We start from the raw sequence: 18370 nt of genomic DNA on the forward strand, positions 1-18370 counted from the left end.
TCTCTCTGAAATCAATAAAAAAACATTTTTTTAAAGAAAGAAATAGAAAATAAAAAACCCAAAAGGATGGTAACTAACATCAAAAGTGATTTTTTAAAAATATATTTTTATTGATTTCAGAGAGGAAGAGAGAGGGATAGAGAGATAGATACATCAATGATGAGAGAGAATCACTGATCGGCTGCCTCCTATATGCCCCGCAACCCAGGCATGTGCCCTTGGCCAGAATCGAACCTGGGACCCTTCAGTCCGCAGGCCGACGCTCTATCCACTAAGCTAAACCGGCTAGGGCTGTTTTGTTTTTTTAAATATAAAATTAAGACAAACTTCTGAATGAATAAAGGAAAACAATGTACAAATTTACAGTATTATGAATTAAAACGGGGAATCAATTACAAATACGGTAAAAACTTTTAAATTACAAAGGCCTTCCCGTATTAAATATTTAGTTGGTCTCCTGGAAATTTTTCTAAATATTTTTATGATTATGACACTGTCTTAATGAGTATGTAATTCAATGAAGCACAATGTTAAACAGGATAACAAATGTGGAAGTGCTGAGCAAGCCATAACAAGCCAAGAAATTACACTAATTTCTATTATTTGTATTTATGAAACAGTGTGACCTGTTAAATCACTTTGCTATTTTCTATCTAAAGTAAAGACTGTTGAAGGGCCCAAAAATGATTATTTCAAATTCCCACACGTGTCTAAAGTATTTTTTTCTTTCTTTCCCTCTTGTTATGTACAGTACTTGTTATGAACTTGGTAAACGACAATGTTGTTAGAGCAGCGGTTCTCAACCTGTGGGTCGCGACCCCTTTGGCGGTCGAACGACCCTTTCACAGGGGTCACCTAAGACCATCCTGCATATCAGATATTTACATTACGATCCATAACAGTAGCAACATTACAGTTATGAAGTAGCAACGAAAATAATTTTATGGTTGGGTCACAACCTGAGGAACTGTATTTAAAGGGCCAAAAGGTTGAGAACCACTGTGTTAGAGGAAATATAAGAAGTTGATTATTGATAAAATGGCAATGTTTCAAAGGGCTTTTGTTTGTCTAGTTAGAAAAATAAATGTAATTTGCAGGTTGATCATTTTGGGCTTGCAGAAAAAACTTTGAGTATTACTATAAACAAGAAAAAACTATACAATAAATTAGGAGTATGTCTTCACCCCATTTTAAGAAAGCAGATCAGAAACAGAACTGAAAACAGTGATCTAGCTATCAAAGTCATAATGTCCCTTTTGTGTCTCTCCAGTTTTTTTTTGTTTGTTTTTTTTCCCAATACAAACACTGATCTAAACAACTTCTGTAATCAGTGATGTGTATAATGGAAAAACCCTCTTTGAAAGTCTTGCCATGTATAGGCTATATTAAAATATATTAAAAGAAATGGAATCTGATAAGGTTCCACTTTAAAAACAAATGCCCAGGAAGCACACGAGAAAAGGAAAGGCTTAAATCATACCCTGATGGCCACTGCTCACTCTAACATTGGACAAAAATATTTTCAAATTTTAAGATAATACTTCCAAATACCTGAATTTTAGTGTCCTCCTGTTGATCTGTCATTTCACATGAAAATCTAGCTACCAAAAGCCAGTTCTAAAATATATAAAGTATTCTCATTTTTCCTTGGAATGAGATAAGATCTTCATTAAAAGATGTAGAATTTACAAGTTTGTCTTGAATTTAACAAAAATCCTCACCTTTTCCATGTTAGGGAGACATCATCAATTTTATCGGTTTACAGAAAGAAGAAATGCTATCTTATAATTGAAACTTTCTTCAGAAATGTCAGTGCAAGGAGACTTAGGGGTAAAATTTAAATTTTTAGAAACAATGAAAAGTAATTTTCATTCACAACAAAAAATATAAAATTTGTACTACCTACCACAACTCTAGTTTACAGAATGCTTCTTCCAGTCCTCAAACAGAGAGCTACATTCTGAGGATTAAAGGTTATTTCCCAGAATGACCACTCCCACAGGAATGTGGAGATGCAGGTTAGGCAGCCAGCAGGAAGCTGGCTCTTTCTGCACATTGTTTAGCAGCCAAAAAGGATGCCAAGCTTCTGAAAAAGCAGCCAAAAGAGATTCCTTTTGATGGTGTGATAGCATTTTGTTCAAAAAACTGTTCTCTTCTTTACAGGCAATGTCTCAGAGAGATAGGGGGTTCTAATCAATAAACCAGCTCCTGGCTGTGTATTTCACTCTCAGAAAGTAAAATCAGTCACTGAGAGTTCTGGAAACAACACGATCAAAGGCTGTAAAGATCTTTCATTTGTTGGCACCTTCTATTCCTGAATCTCTCTGAGATGAAACTTTAAAGCCAAGATCCCTATTCTTAGAATCACAACACCCCTAAGGTTGCCAAGAGTTTTGCTAGTCTATTTTCCTAAGGTACTTTTTTTTTCCATGAGTCTCATCAACAGCAACCTCTCCAATGTCTTGAAATAGATTTTAAACTTTGTGAGTCTTTCCTGTGTAATTCAGGTTCAAAATGTTTGTTCCTCTATAGGAATAAGTCTTGCTTAATCACTTTTATTGTCCTGGCCACATTTCTTAGTTTAAGACACTTTGTAACAGGAAAAGACACAATGGCACATAAACTAACATAACTTAATGTAGCAAACACCAAGAAGCAAAGATTAAAAGCCTAGATCCTTCAAGCACAGGTTACATAAGCAACAATAAATTAATGTTTCCACAAATATGATATTCCGATCATGTGAAAAAATGTAGAAAATGTGTTTTTAACTGCATTGAAGGTATTTTTTACATGTGCTAATTAAGCCCATATCTAGTCTAAGACAGGAATTGGGTTCCTGACACCAAGCAACCATTTGACATTTAAAGATAAAATCCTTGAGAGAGCCTCTCAGCCAAGAAGTTGGGTAGGCAGTGACATATCACCACTACCATCATCTTTGTTGCTATCATTATCACTATCAGCATCAAATATTCATGGCTTCGCTCTGCTGGAATACCCAATATATCCCAGAGGGTATACTCAATGGTAAATGTTTCCCATATGGCATCTCTCCTACTTTGAAATATACAAAATTTGTAATTTTTACATGTGATTTATTTAAAAAGAAATTTTTAATACAGTGAGACCATGTTTAATTTTAAGTATAGAAATATGAAATCTATGAAAGTTTGAAAAGCAGGTTCTCTGCACTATTTCATCTAACAACTTTTTATTCCTATTTAATAGAAATATGAGGGGACATTCTAAGTACTTCGGGAAAGAAAGTGTTTTCAAGTACTTATATCTATAATTTTATTAACTTGCCTATTTATTCAAGCTGTTTAAGAATGTGCTGTATTTGATTAGTCCATCTGAAATGTGTGCTCAAAAGTAATTTACAGTATTTCTTTAATTTTCTGAAATTTATATACTTTTCCCCACTATATGTTAGTGATAATGTCATGATTTGATTATAGACTTCTAGATTATAAGCTTTCTTTGACATAGTCTCCCATTTATAACTATCATAGACAATAAATTGGATTGAAGGCAACTCAGTTCTTTGACAAAGCAGTGTGATTGCAGCATCCTGAGCCCTCGCTTCTTCTTCAAATAAATGGACTAGCAGCCTCTCCTTCAAAGGCCAAAAGTCAACATAAGTCCACCATGCCTCTTCACCAAACTGAAGAAGAAATATATTTTATAATTTTCATGAGGGGAGAAAAGACATGAAAAGGCTACAATGCCAACGTTGGTTGCTGTGGAGGGAGCACATATCATGATCACAGACAGCACAATATTCTAAACTCCTCCTGGCTACCAGCTTGAGGGTGGCTGGGAGTGGGGTGGTAGTGTGAGGACAAGAAGAACTCACACAGACCACCCACTATCCACTATCATGTGAATGATATTACTCAACATCTTAGAAGACTTGCAATTTAATTAGATGCCACTAGTATTTTCCAGTAATTTTTACATATTTGTCAGTAAACATACGACAGTCACCTACTATTTCACAAGCTACAAATAAAAAATTTAGGTGAATATAACTGTCTACCTCAAAATTACTCCCAGAGAAATAAGTCAATTTTAAGAGTTCAATTCCTAGAAGACATGTTTTAACTAAACCCAATATTCAAAACAGTAGTTAAAGACTTTAGAATTGAATAAACAAGATGGCTGCCTCCTGGTCACTTCAAAGCTTGCCCTGTGTTACTATTTTATGTTCATGAAATCAATTTAATAGGTGCCAAAAATAATTATACATGTATATATGTCCCTGGCTTTCAAAGAGTTTAGAGGATGTACATACATCTTTTATACGCCCTGATACAATACCTCTGAAAAGAGATACATTTTCTTAATTTTCTCCTTTTAGTTAGCAATTCCTTTAAAGATTCATGACTCAGTTCTGGCCAGGTGGCTCAGTTGGTTGTGGGTTCAATTCCTGGTCAGGGCACATATCTAAGTCATGGGTTCTATCCCTAGTTGGGGCATATACGGGAGGCAACCAATCAATTTTCTCTCTCTGTCTCTCTCCCTAACATATCCTCGGGTAAGGATTAAAAAAGATAAATAAATAAAATATAAAAAGTCATGACTCAACATTAGGGAATATGTCTTAAAATGCGGTAATATTAAAGTAGATGTGTCGGGAAAAAAGGAGACATATGTAAAACTTTAGACAATAAAAAAATAAATAAAGTAGATGTGAGCTATCAACATAACCTGTAAAAATTCTTATGAGTTTATTTGAGCCAAACTGATGAACAATTGCCAGGAAGCAAAAGTTCAATGGACTGAGAAAATGCTTCAAAGTATGGCAGTTTTGCACCTTATTTAAATACCAGAGGCCTGGTGCATGGATTTGTGGTGGGGTCCCTTGGCCTGGCCTATGAAGATTGCTGAAACTGGCTCTCTGACATCCCCCGGGGGGTTCCGGATTGCGAGAGGATGCAGGCCAGGCTGAGGGACCCCACTGGTGCATGATTGGGGCTGGGGAGGGACTGGAAGAGGGCTCCAGGGTGTGTCTAGCCCATCTTGCCCAGTCCCAATCAGCCGGACCCCAGAGCAAGTTAACCTACAGGTTGGAGCATCTGACCCCTGGTGGTCAGTGTGCATCATAGCGACTGGTCAAACGGTCAAATGGTTGGACACTTAGCATATTAGACTTTTATTATATAGGGCTAGAAGCCCGGTGCACAAAAATTTGTGCACTGGCGGGGGGAGGGTCCCTCAGCCCAACCTGTGCCCTCTCACAGTCTGGGATCCCTCAGGAGATAACCACCTGCTGGCTTAGGCCTGCTCCCTTGGTGGCAGATGGCATGCCCAATCCCACGGTGTCTGCCCCGCCTCCCCCAGTTGCAGATGGCAGGCCCAGATCTAGAGCTGGGTCAGTGGCAGCTCAGATAGTGCAGCCACCCGCCCCGCCTGCCCCACCTCACACACAACAGGCCCGGATCCCCCACTGGGGTGGGCGGCAGCTGAGGATCGCGCTGCCGCCTGCGCCGCCCGCCCCGCCCTGCACACCGCAGGCCAGGATCTTGCATTGGGGTGGCCAGCGGCTGGGGATCGCGCTGCCGCCAGCCCCAGGTGGGGCGGCGCAGTGGGATTTGCCTTCAGTATGCAAATTAGCCGCCATCTTTGTTGGCATTTAATTTGCATATCATGCTAATTAGCCAATGGGAGACATAGTGAAGGTATGGTCAATTACCATGTTTGTCTATTATTAGATAGGATTACAATTGGAGGAGACATAAGAGGTTATATAAAATCCACTGGTGATAGATTAAAGAGGCTGGAGAAAGCAAAGCAAAACTTGGAAACCTCTGGGACTGGATAAAAATAAAAGGAATGAACACATAGTTAAAAGTTAACAACTAACATGATAACAATAATAATGAGGAGTTTTGTGGTCTCTGCACTGGTGGAAAATTGTGCCCCGAGAGGTCTGAAAAAGGAAATTACCTTGACATTCCAAAGGTATATTATCATTGATGCAAAAAGACAACAGACAGGCTCAGTTAAGGTAAAGACTGACCTTTGTGAAGGAAGACACTGGCCTAGCACTGACTACCCACCATGACTCACTTGTAGCTAGGAAGTTATAATTTCAGCCCATCCTATGCCGTTATTTCAGGTCTGAGTTTGTAAGGCCCGCCCTGCTGGCCTCCTCTGAGCTTGTCAGTCTTAGTATGTGGCCCTTTTTTTGTCCATGGAGTAAAGAAAAACAAAACAAAATACAAATGGCCTATATAAGTGAGAGAAAAGATAGAGGCAAATAAGAAATTAAACAATTACAGACAGAAAATAACATTCAAAGAGTTGGATGCTTTAAGGTCCCATTGGTAGGGGCAAAAACAGAATACTGTGGGCTAGCTTTGGTTATGGGAAATATTAATCATGCTCTGTTAACCATTATTGCCTTGTGTTATTAAAGAAAGGACATTCTGGCCTGGATGGGAGTTGTATGTCCCCAGGACCTGGGAGTCAACCTTGGACCTGGGAATCAACCTTGGAACCATTCTCATTCAAGAACTGCCTATTATCATGGAAAAATTAACAACCATGTTGCCCATGCCTGTGATCCCTACTTCCCCATGTAGTCCTTGTCCTACCCTATATAAGCATCTGGTTTATGAGGGGCCCTGCTGCTCTCCCATACTGCCGGCAGTATTGGAATAAACGCTCATATATGATTCAACCCTGTTTCTGCTTAACTGGCTAAGTAGTGACAGGCAGCATGGACTCATTGATTGTCTGGTTACACTTTTACTTCTTTATCACTTTCAATTACCCAGGAATTCATCATAAAACTCTTTACTATATACCTACCATACATCTCCTCTTCAGCCATCATCAGTTTCAACGACTTTTCTCTGTTCTTGCCCTAAAGAATCTGAGAACCATATTCCAATATGTTCTTTCTACCATTTTACCTGAACGAGGCTCAACATTAAAATCATACCGGAACCAATTTTATTAATGTTTTTAAAGCATAATATAAATTTTGAAATTAGATTACCTATTGTTTGTAGAATTTTATACTTTCTATTATCCCAGAAGAAAAATGTCATTTATACCCAAAAGTTTCTCAGTGCATATGGACTTAATGCAAAGCTAAATCTATTTACGAACATGCAGAACTGTTAGAGGTGAAAATGTCACAGCAAAATGGGAATAGGTAAATAAAGTAACAGATCAATATTCCCTTGGGATATTTCCCCTATACGAATTGGGATTAGAGGACAGATGTTTTATGGAGATGGTGAACCAAAATCTATAGACACCACTGTGCCAGCTCCATCAGGCAATTCCAAGGTAATTAACATTCTGCTATAGTCGAAATAGGTTCTTATGCAAGAAAACTCAAACTAGTTTCTAGTTAGATAAACCAGAAACCAGGAGAAATGAAAGTTCAATATGTAAGCTTCTAGATTATCCTAATAGGGTCTTCTTTAAGAAGAAAAAGAAACCCTAAAAAATATGAACAATAAAATGGCAATAAATATATTTATCAGCAACTGAATCTAAAAATCAAAATAAATGAACAAGCAAAACTTATAGATACAGAGAACATTTTGATGGCTGTTAGATGGGAAGAGGTTGGAAAGATGGGTGAAAAGGGTGAAGGGATTAAGAAGTACAAACTGGTCCTAACCGATTTGGCTCAGTGGATAGAGCGTCGGCCTGCAGACAGAAGGATCCCAGGTTCGATTCCGGTCAGGGGCATGTACCTTGGTTGCAGGCACATTCCCAGTGGGGGGTGTGCAGGAGGCAGCTGAGCGATATTTCTCTCTCATCGATGTTTCTAACTCTCTATCCCTCTCCCTTTCTCTCTGTAAAAAATCAATAAAATATACTTTAAAAAAAAAAGAAGTACATACTGGTTGTTACAGCTAATAACTATGTATGGTGTCAGGTAGGTCAGGTTTATTGGGATGAAAACTTAGTAAGTTATGTGGGTGTACAACTGAAACTAATATAATATTATATGTTAACTGTAATTGAAAAATAAACGATTAAAAATATATAAATAAATAAAAGTATAGCCTTTTGACATTTAAAAAATAAATTTTGGGGCATAAAAAAACATGTTAAGTGGAAATTATTGGAAAACATTATGTACAACGTGACACTAATATTGTTTTTAAAGCACTAAACAATAGCACATATTATTTATGGAAACATACATGCTATGTGGGAAAAGTACGAAATATATTTGGGAATAATACACACCAAGTAGGATAGCATTTACCTTTGGGGAAGGAAGAAGATGGGTAAGATTAAGGGCAGAATCTTGCCTGTATCTGATATTTGATTTCATTGAAAGGGTGAGAGGAAGAGACCAAGTCTTCATTTAAATAGTGATACACTTTTATACTCAGACCTGCCAATTTTATTCCTACTTTAAAGTAAAATTAGCTTTATTTGATTATACAAAAATTAGTGATCCATAATCTATAAAAAAGACTAGGTATAAGTTATACCTTGATAAACTTGATTTAATAAAAACTGGAGGCAGCCTCTTTCTATCCAGTGCCAAATCATGGGCATTTTTTGGGACAAGTGGTACAAGTGAAAGGAGTTTTTAGAGGTAAAATAGGCAGGTTTAGAAAATTTTAGGAATTAAAGGGTCCATGGAAAAAGCACAGGGCTACAGAGCTGCAAAGGGTACATTTCCATAAGACACGGGAGCTGGAAGCCACAGAAGTTACATTTTCATAAGATAAGGGAACTGGGGGTAGCAAAAGGTACACATTTACAAACTAGAGGGAATAGGAGAATAAAAAGGGAGGAGGGAACCTCACGTATTTCACGTGAGACTTGAGCTCAGGAGTTGCTATAGTGACCAAATCAAAGGGGGATAGTGACCAATCAGAAGGGATATTGAGGCACAAAAAACCCTGCAGCCTTTATAAACCATGGAAAAAGGGACTTGGTGGGACTCTTTCCCCCTCCTCCCACGGGAGTCTGGGCTGTAGGACTCTTTTACCTCCCCACATGGGAGTCTGTGCTTGTTTCTCAATAAACTTCCACCTTTGCTATACCATCTTTCGTCCGCGGTTTCATTCTTTGACTCCACCAGACAAAGAGCCCGGGAACCATCCTGCCCAGAGAGACACCATGTGTTTCAAGTCCACATTTCCCATTTCACAAGCACCATAAGACCAGGAGCAAGAGAAAGCCCCACCATAAGAAACAAAAATATGACCTGGGACACCCTGCTGCCCACACTAAGATTGGCCCTTGCCCATACACACAGTCCGTGTGTGGGGTGGTAACAAGAAGTATCAAACCTTGAGGCTGGATGTGGGCAAACTTCTCCTGGGGCTCAAGAGTAGTACTTACAAAACAAGGATTATTGATCTCTTTGATGCATCCAAGAATGAACTGGTCCATACCAACCCCCGAGTAAAGAACTGCATTGTGCTCATTGACAGCACACTGTACCTACAGTGGTATGAGTCCCACTAGGCACTGCCCCTGCGCCACAAGAAGGGGGTCAAGCTGACTCCTGAGGAGGAAGAGATTTTAAACAAAGAATAAACAGAGAAAATTCAGAAGAAATACGATGAAAGGAAAAAGTATGCCAAAAGCAGCAGTCTTCCAGAGGGGCAGTTCCAGCAGGGCAAGCTTCTTGCAAGCATTGCTCCAAGACCAGGCCAACATGTCCAAGCAGATGGTTATGTGCTAGAGGGCAAAGAGTTGGAGTCCTATGTGAAGAAAATCAAGGCCCAGAAAGGCAAATAAATCCTCTTCTCTCCTATAGTAGCTCCTGTAATGAAGATGTTTATTCTTAAAAACAAAACAAAAACTGGTGACAAGATAAGAAACTCCAAATTTTTAAAAAAAATATATATTTTATTGATTTTTACAGAAAGGAAGGGAGAGGGATAGAGAGTTAGAAACATCGATCAGCTGCCTCCTGCACACCCCCCACTGGGGATGCGCCTGCAACCAAGGTACATGCCCTTGACTGGAATCGAACCTGGGACCCTTGAGTCCGCACGCCGATGCTCTATCCACTGAGCCAAACCAGTTAGGGCTAACCTCCAAATTTTTAAAAAAGCAATGAACTACTGGGAAGTTGCTATTAGAGTAGAATGAAGCCTTTTGTGTGTGTGATACTATAAAGGTCCCAGGACCAATGGTGTGAATGGAAGGGTGGGAGATTTGAAAAAAATGACATTAATATCTGTTAAATCAAAATTATTGCAAATGGTTATGTGCAGTGTGACATTTATGTATGTTTTAAAAGCACTAAATAATATCATATTGTTAAACTGGAATGGTGGGAACTTGAGCACCTATTTCATTATTTTCTATAAATTTGGAATATTTCATAATTTATATTCTTAAACTAAATTTTAAACAAGGAAAATAGACAGGGTAGAGTTAATAAAAATAGCTAATGTCCTTTCAGATTGGTGTTTCAGTTTCTTAGGATATATTCCTAGAAGTGGGATTACTGGGTCAAATGGGAGTTCCATTTTTAATTTTTTGAGGAAACTCCATACTGTCTTCCATAGTGACTGCACCAGTCTGCATTCCCACCCGTAGTGTACAGGGTTCCCTTTTCTCCACATCCTCGCCAACACTTGTCATTTGTAGATTTGTTGATGGTAGCCATTCTGACAAGTGTGAGGTGATACCTCATTGTCATTTTAATTTGCATCTTTTGGATATTAGTGACTTTGAGCATTTTTTCATATGTCTCTTGACCTTCTGTATGTTCATAGCAGCACAATATACAATAGCTAAGATTTGGAAACAGCCCAAGTGCCCATCAGCAGATGAGTGGATAAAAAAGCTGCAGTACATTTACACAATGCAATACAATGCAGCAGTGTTTAAAAAGAAGGAACTCTTAGCATTTGCATCAGCATGGATGGACCTGGAGAGCATTATGCTAAGCAAAATAAGCCAGTCAGAGAAAGATAAATAACACATGATCTCACTCATATGTGGAAACTACTGAATAAGATTCAGAGACATTGAAGCATAGAACAAACTGATAAATTTCAGAGGGAAGGTAGGGGTGGGTGGGGAGAGATTAACTGGGGAATTTATATGCATATATGCATAGCCCATAGACACAGACAATAGTGTGGTGAAGGCCTGGGAGGGGTGGGTATGGGGTAGAGGGGGGGTCAATGGGAAAATAAACACCAACAAAGAGGACTGCAAAGAGAGCAGAGCCACAGAAGATCCCTAATTCCCAGTGGTCAACTCCCCCTCCCAAAAGAACCCAAAAAATCCCACTAAAAAATTAACTGACATTATCTATCATAATTTAATGCAATACCTGGTTTATTGGGAATTTTGCATTTTAAAGCTTAGCATATTTGTTGCATAGCACAAACCTTGCTAATCAGGTGCTACCTTTTGCATATGAAGATAGTGCAACTGACACCAGTGGAGTGAAGGCTATGTTCAGGCTTGAACTTTGGAACCTTGTTTTTAGAATACAGATAGATTTGATAAAAGAGCTCCCCTCTCTCATAATGGCCCAAATGTGAGTCAAGGATTTAGAAGACAAGGAGCCAAAATCTAGCCAAAGTCTAAAAATAGCTGCTTTTCTTAACTTCAGGGCTATTCAAGGGCATTCATATGTTACACTGTTTTGTCTATAATTAGAGCATCAATACAGACCACTGATCCATTCTCAGCAAACACTGAACTAATTTAATGGTCTATAGAGACAGCAAACTTCCTGTCTTGCTGGATTTGCTCACTGTTCCTTCTGAACTTTCTCAGGTGACCTAAAGTGAACAAGCTCAGTGAGTACCAGGTAGCAAATACAATGGTACCAAAACGCCCCAAGACCATCAAGGCTCCAATTTGTTCCAAAGCTCATGTTCTTTTTTAACTTCCTTTCATCTTCCTCCTCCAAAATCTACATCAGTACCTGAAAACAATATACCAACAACCTTCCAAGCACAAAAGAGACTAAAAGTAGCCCAGCCAGTGTGACATAGTGGTTGAAAGTCATCCAATGCATCAAGAGGTCATCGGTTTGAGGACATATGTCTGGGTTGTGCTCAATTTCCGGTGGGGGGCATACAGGAGGCAGCCAATCGATGTTTCTCTCTCATTGATGTTTCTCTCTCTCTCACTCTCCTTTCCTGTCTTTCTAAAATCAATAAAAACATTTCTAAAAGAGACAAAAAGTGTGGGGGAGCACAGGAGACTTGGTTGAAAAGTCTGTAAGGAGGAATCTCCAAAAGGTCGGGGGCCTTAGATGGACCTTGCTGAAGGCGGCAGATCCTGCCATGACTTTTCCAAACAAGCTGAGCCCCTGGGTGTTTACCAGAATCTTTAGGTGCCCTTGCCTAAAGGACACTGTAGACACAAGATTACTTACCCTACTGATGGTAGCTAAAAGATACACTTTATCTCAAATTGCTGTTATAATAAAAGCCTGAAGAGGCAGGCGATTGAGGCTATCCGGTTGCTTTAGCCAGGCAATCCCTTAGCTCTCTCTTTCACAGCAAACTTGTGTCAGAGTAAACATTCATCCATCACTCAGGGTCTGCTGGTCAGCCCCCGCAAAAAAGTAGAAACGATACCATATAAATTATTTTTAAAAAGCAAAAACATCTTGTCATACTGACATTCAGAAAATTCTAGGACCAAAAACAGTATTAATGACTCTACAAATGTATTATAGAAGATAGTTCTTAAATGATCTTTGTGTGATTTACTTCAAAGGGTGATCAGCAATTAGAAAGAGAAAAAAAACCTGATATAAATTAAACCATATTTTTACTTGAATTTTACTACAACCTTTGTAGTTAACCTACCTCAAGTTTAAGTAAGTCAGCATCTGCAGATTAACGATGGCCTCAGGAATGACTCTGATACAATTATGATACAGATTAAGAATTTCCAGTGATACAAAGTGGCACAATTCCATTGGAACTTCAACCAGTCTGTTCTTAGATAAATCTACAAGAAAAAGAAAGAATATTTTGTCAATACATCTTCAACATAATCTAATACAATTTTATCAACTACCATACTTTTTCCTTAACATGTTTTAAAATAATCATTATAACCTACACTTAGATCGACATTATCATTTTTTGCACCACTATTTGTATGATGTGTGATCTCCATTTATTAGCATATTAGCCCAAGATATACAATAAAACAAAAATATTTAGACAAAATGTCAGCAGAATAAATGGATGTGTCCCGAGCTTTGTCCTTGAGCAGATAGAATGAGCAACTAAATCGAGTAACATCCATCCTGAATTGGCAAAGTAGACACAGCTGATGAGACCATTTGCAGCCAGGAAGGGCAGAGGATGCCTGGAGAACAGTAAAATCAGGGATCTGGGCTGGAGAGAACTGTGAGACCCTCAAGCCCAGAGGGTCAGAGGGAAACCGCATGGCACCAAGGCCCCGTCCCTTGGGACAAGCATAGCGTCTGACTGTGGAAAGTAGGTCCACAGGGCTGCTGGCGGCAGGGGATTCTAGGTCTTGGTCCACAGCCACGTGAGACTGAGCCCAGAGGGGGCGGCCTGGACAGCTGCCTAGGCCGCGCCGTGCCAGCGGGAGAGGGGCTCACAGAGGCACAGATCTTTCCCCTCTGTGATCTTTGCTTTTGTTCACTGAACCTAGTTCATAGAACCTTTCAAATACAGACACTCACCTGTGGCTGAGGTACAGGTAGAGGTGCAGACTTGTGGAGTCTGGGGAGAGGCTGGGGAGAGGGGAGGGTTGGGGACAGGTGGCCACGAGTCTGGCGATGAGTCATACCTGATGTGCAGGACCTAAGCAGCCAATTTGTCCTGAAGAGATAGTCCCTCCCTGCAGTCTGCAGGCAACCAAGACTACATCCAAACTACACCTTGAGTGGCACAAAGGATACAAAAAAAAAATCTAAATAGTCCCTGAGAGTCCACAGGGGCTGGACTAAAGAGAGGCCTTCAGTCCCAGCAACAGGAAACTGAGAAGCAGCAGACAGTACAGAAGAGTGGGATCTTAATGGGTGGAAAGGAATGACAATTCACGTTTTTATTTTTATTTCATTTTATTTTATTAGTAGAGGCCCGGTGCACAAAATTTGTGCACTCGGTGGTGGGGGAGGGAAGGGGGTGTCCCTCAGCCCAGCCTGCGCCCATTTGCAGTCCAGGACCCTTTGGGGGATATCCACCTGTTGACTTAGGCCCACTCCCCGGGGGATCAGTCCTAAGCTTGCAGTCAGACATCCTTCTGGCAGCCAGGGAGCCCTCGGGGGATGTCCGACTAAAGGCTTAGGCCCCCAAGGGTTGGGCCTAAACTGTTAGTTGGACATTCTTAGTGCTGGCACGGAGGTGGGAGAAGCTCCTGCCACCATCCCTGCACTGGCCAGCCATGAGCCAGCTTCTGGCTGAGTGGCACTACTCCTTGGTCTGACCTAAACCCTAGAGATTAGTACTTCATTTTACAACTTTTTCTGTTTATAGGCAGCAGCAAACTCAGACCACATAGTCAGGTGTGCAAGAAATGTTGCTTTCTTTATTATTTAGTAACCAAACCTAGCTTCAACTTCAGCCCCCATTCTGCCAAGTGAAAAAAGAAAAACAAAATATTATTTAACTTAGGTTCCCCACCCCCTTCTCTGGAGTTGTACTTCCATGTCAGACAGTTTATATCTCAGGCAGAGGTGCCAAAGAACCGAGGTCAAGGACATCTGGATCTCAGTCTTCTGTCTGGGCTGGCCCCCACCCAGCTGCCCTTGACCCTCACCTCAGAGCTCAAGTCCATGCTGATCCCTGGTATATTCTCCTCATCTGGGCCTTGAGGCCTCTTGAGTCCAATTCACTCTCTCCCTCCCTCCCTGCCACCTTCTCTCTCTCACACGAAGAGCTATTGGGTTTTCTGGGGTGAGGTCCTCTGACACCTCCTCAGCCCCGTTGCACGAACACCATCTTGGTGCCTGGGTCACGGCCACAAAGCTGCGTGGCTGCTCTCAGACCCTCCGTCTCCTGCTGCCTTAGGGAGTGACTCAGTGGGAGGGGAGGGTCACAGTCCTTTTTACATGGCCGCCAACAAACACTCAGTGTTCCTTCCCTCTAGTTCTCCTTCTCCTCCCACGTCTATGTGCAGGGCAGGGGAGGGTGGGAGGCAGGCGTGTCTGACCCAGCATATAGGCTTCCAGATCCCCTGCTCCCCCAGGAGGCCTTCCACGCTCTGGACCTCGACACCCAGAACCTGCCCCCTCTCAGCTGCAGGTCTTTGCCCACAGTGGTCAAGTCTGTTTAGAGCAGTGGTTCTCAACCTTGGTTGCACATTAGAATCACCTGGGAATCTTTTCAAAATCCTGATTTCTGGGCCTCATCCTCCGGAAATTCTGTTTCTTTGTTACTACTGTTGTGGCCCACCCCATAACAAAGAAACAGAATTTCCGGAGGATGAGGCCCAGAAATCAGGATTTTAGAAAGATTCCCAGGTGATTCTAATGTGCAGCCAAGGTTGAGAACCACTGGTTTAGAGGCTTGAAGTCAAGAAGTGCCTCTTTGTTCTCTGTTTTCTGGAGGTGTGCCGGGGTCCAACCCCAGCAGGTCCAGGGGTTCCCAAAGGCGTAGATGGAGTCGGCGAAGAAGGAATGACACGGAGACAGTGTTCAGTTGATCAGCAGCCTAGCCAGGATCTCCAGCCAAGTTCTGGTCTCGATCTCCAGAGAGGTTCTGCTTCAGATCTCCAGCCAGGTTCAGTAGCCATGTTCCCTCGCTAGGCTCTCCAGCCAGGCTCCGTCCAGGCTCTCCAGCCAGGTCCAGTCACCAGGTTCTAGTCAGGTTCTCTTGCCATGTTCTATAGTCAGGTTCAGTCCAGGATCTTTTGCCATGTTCTCTCCAGTGAAGTTCTTCTGTCTCCAGGCTCCGTGTAGGTTCTGTCTTCTGAATTCTCTTCTAAGCTCTGTGTTATAAGTTCTGTCTCTTGCTGTCTTGTTACATCTGTATTTATACCAGTTGATTCAATCCTATCAATCTCTATTACAAAGGTTAGGGCGTTTCTTATCTCCATTCCAGGGAGTAAAGATTATGTAGCTTAAGCATGATTGTTTGTAGTTAAAGTGATTAATTACCCGCCTGGCACTTAGTTGAGGGGTTTTATTCCCTCCCTAACTTCTGGGGAAACAACCTTTCTCAGAGAGGAGTCCTTGGTTAAAACACATAGTGCCAAGAAGGTGAGCAAACATTTTAAGAACAGTATGCCATATATGCCAGGTCCCTTGAAACAGCAAGCATGGACCGGCTCCCAGCAGAGGTGGTCAGCATGGAACATTCCTGCCTGGATTGGGGAGGGGTCTCTGGGTGTTAAGAATACCAGGAAAGGGAGCACAGAATCCTCTAGAGCTCCGAGATGGGAAAGGCAGCACCCCCTCACCTCTAACCCCAGGACGTTTCTTTAGAAGCAGAAGCCTCATCCTGTGCAGGGGCCTGTGCTGGCTGCCTCAGTTTCTCAGAGACAACGAATTTGATGAACGTCTTTTCCCCACTGCAGTAGCTGCTTCATTTCTTAGTTCTCGAATTTTTCATTAGCTGCTAAATTGCCCCTGTGGCTGCAAACCTGTTGTGCCTGACTCAGCCAGTGGGGAGCTATGGGAGCTGTGCAGGGACAGGGGAAGGGGGAGGGAGGCCCGGCCTGCAGAGAGGGTCAGTGGTGCCTGCCCGGCTGTCTCAGAGGATGTGGCTTAGGTTAAGGTCCTGTCCTTTGGCGCCTTTGGAGGGGAGGCCGTGTCCTCCGCTCCCCACTTTGACTCAGGGGTGGAAGTTCTCCTTGCTCTCTGGCCTCATAACTCAGTGGATCATAGTGGGATGTGGCAGGCAGGCGGCTTCTGCAGCTGCACACAGGCACGGGCTGGTGGCTTCTGCAGCCGCACACGGGCGCGGGCCTGCAACCCGGGACCGGATCAGGTCACAGGCAGCAGCAGACGGCTTTTGTGCCTGTACACAGGCGTGAGCAGGCGGCTTCTGTGGCTGCACATGCTGTGGGCAGGCGGCTTCAGAGGCTGCACACGGGCTCGGGCTGTCAGCTTCTGCTGCCGCACACGGGCGCGGGCAGGCGGCTTCTGGGGGGTCGGGGTTGCCGCCTGGCCTGCTCCCGGGCCCTCCCGCCCTCCGATTACCATGGCGATCTTGGGGCCGCAGGCCAGCCGCCTGTCCCGGGAGTCCAGGGTTGCCGCCTGGCCTGCGCCCCACCCTCCCGCCCTCCGATGGAGGGGCGCAGACCCTCCCGCCCTCCGATCACCATGGCCATCGCTGGGCGCAGGCCAGCCGGCAACTCCGCCCCTGGGGGACCAGGGTTGCGGCATGACCTGGGCTGAGCCCTCCGGCCCTCCCATTGCCATGGCAATCACTCCAGGCAGGCCAGCCAGCAACCCCAACGATGGCGATCACCGGCTGAAGTTGGCCTTTGCCCACCCCCCAGCTCTTGCCTGCCGCCTTGGTTGCCGATCACCATTCTTCAGTCCTTCCCCTTTGGCCTCCCAGCATTGTGGCTACGTATGCAAATTAACCACCATCTTTGTTGGTGGTTACCGCCATCTTGGCTGGCAGTTAATTTGCATATCGCCCTGATTAGCCAATGGGAAGGGTAGCAGTCGTATGGTTAATTACCATGTTTCTCTTTTATTAGATAGGATTATTTTGTTATATCTATTTCTTCTTTTTTCTTTATTTTCCTTTTTCTTTTTGTATTATTTGTTGATCATTTTATTTTTTTATTTTATCTTATTTTTTAATTAATTTTTAAAATTTTATTATTATTATTACTTTCCTTTCTTTCTCTTTTTTCTTTTCCACTCACCCTTTATCTACTTCTATGGTGAACTGAGGTCCTCCCCATATTCATCCAATTCCTTAACCTTATTTTCTGTATATAAGATTCCGCCCCCACACTCTTTACTGGGTATTTGGTGTTTGCATGTTTTGGTTTATCTGTTTGTTCTCTGGCGTTTTCTCCATATATATATATATATATATATATATATATATATATATATATATATATTAGAGGCCCAGTGCACAAAAACCCCTCAGGGGATGACCACCTGCTGGCTTAGGCCCGCTCTCCAGAGGATTGGGCCTAAGCTGGCAGTTAGACATCCCTCTGGCAGCCAGGGAGCCCCCAGGGGATGTCCACTTGCCAGCAGGGAGCAGGCCTAAGCTGCAGTCAGACATCCTTAGTGCTGCTGAGGAAGCGGGAGAGGCTCCCACCACCACCGCTGTACTGGCAGCAAAAGCCTGGCTTGTGGCTGAGCAGAGCTCCCCCTGTGGGAGTGCACAGACCACCAGGGGGCAGCTTCTGCATTAAGCGTCTGCTCCCTGGTGGTCAGTGTGTGTCATAATGACCAGTCATTCCCAGTCGTTCTGCTGTTAGGGTCAATTTG

At 42.6% G+C, this 18370-nt stretch overlaps 1 protein-coding gene and 1 pseudogene across 4 annotated transcripts in view; one reads left to right on the forward strand and one right to left on the reverse strand.

The window, feature by feature from the left end:
* The window catches only part of LRCH1 (leucine rich repeats and calponin homology domain containing 1), a 257491-nt gene that overhangs the window by 124757 nt on the left and 114364 nt on the right, over nt 1–18370 (reverse strand). For all 4 annotated transcript variants that reach the window (XM_059684471.1, XM_059684473.1, XM_059684470.1 and 1 more), the window contains exon 2: nt 12792–12936. In XM_059684471.1, the coding sequence (XP_059540454.1) occupies nt 12792–12936 (145 nt within the window). The remainder of the gene's footprint in view (nt 1–12791; nt 12937–18370) is intronic.
* On the forward strand, nt 7237–9738 carry LOC132225894 (small ribosomal subunit protein eS8-like; annotated as a pseudogene).

Source organism: Myotis daubentonii, chromosome 2 (assembly GCF_963259705.1).
Source record: "Myotis daubentonii chromosome 2, mMyoDau2.1, whole genome shotgun sequence".
NCBI lineage: Eukaryota > Metazoa > Chordata > Mammalia > Chiroptera > Vespertilionidae > Myotis > Myotis daubentonii.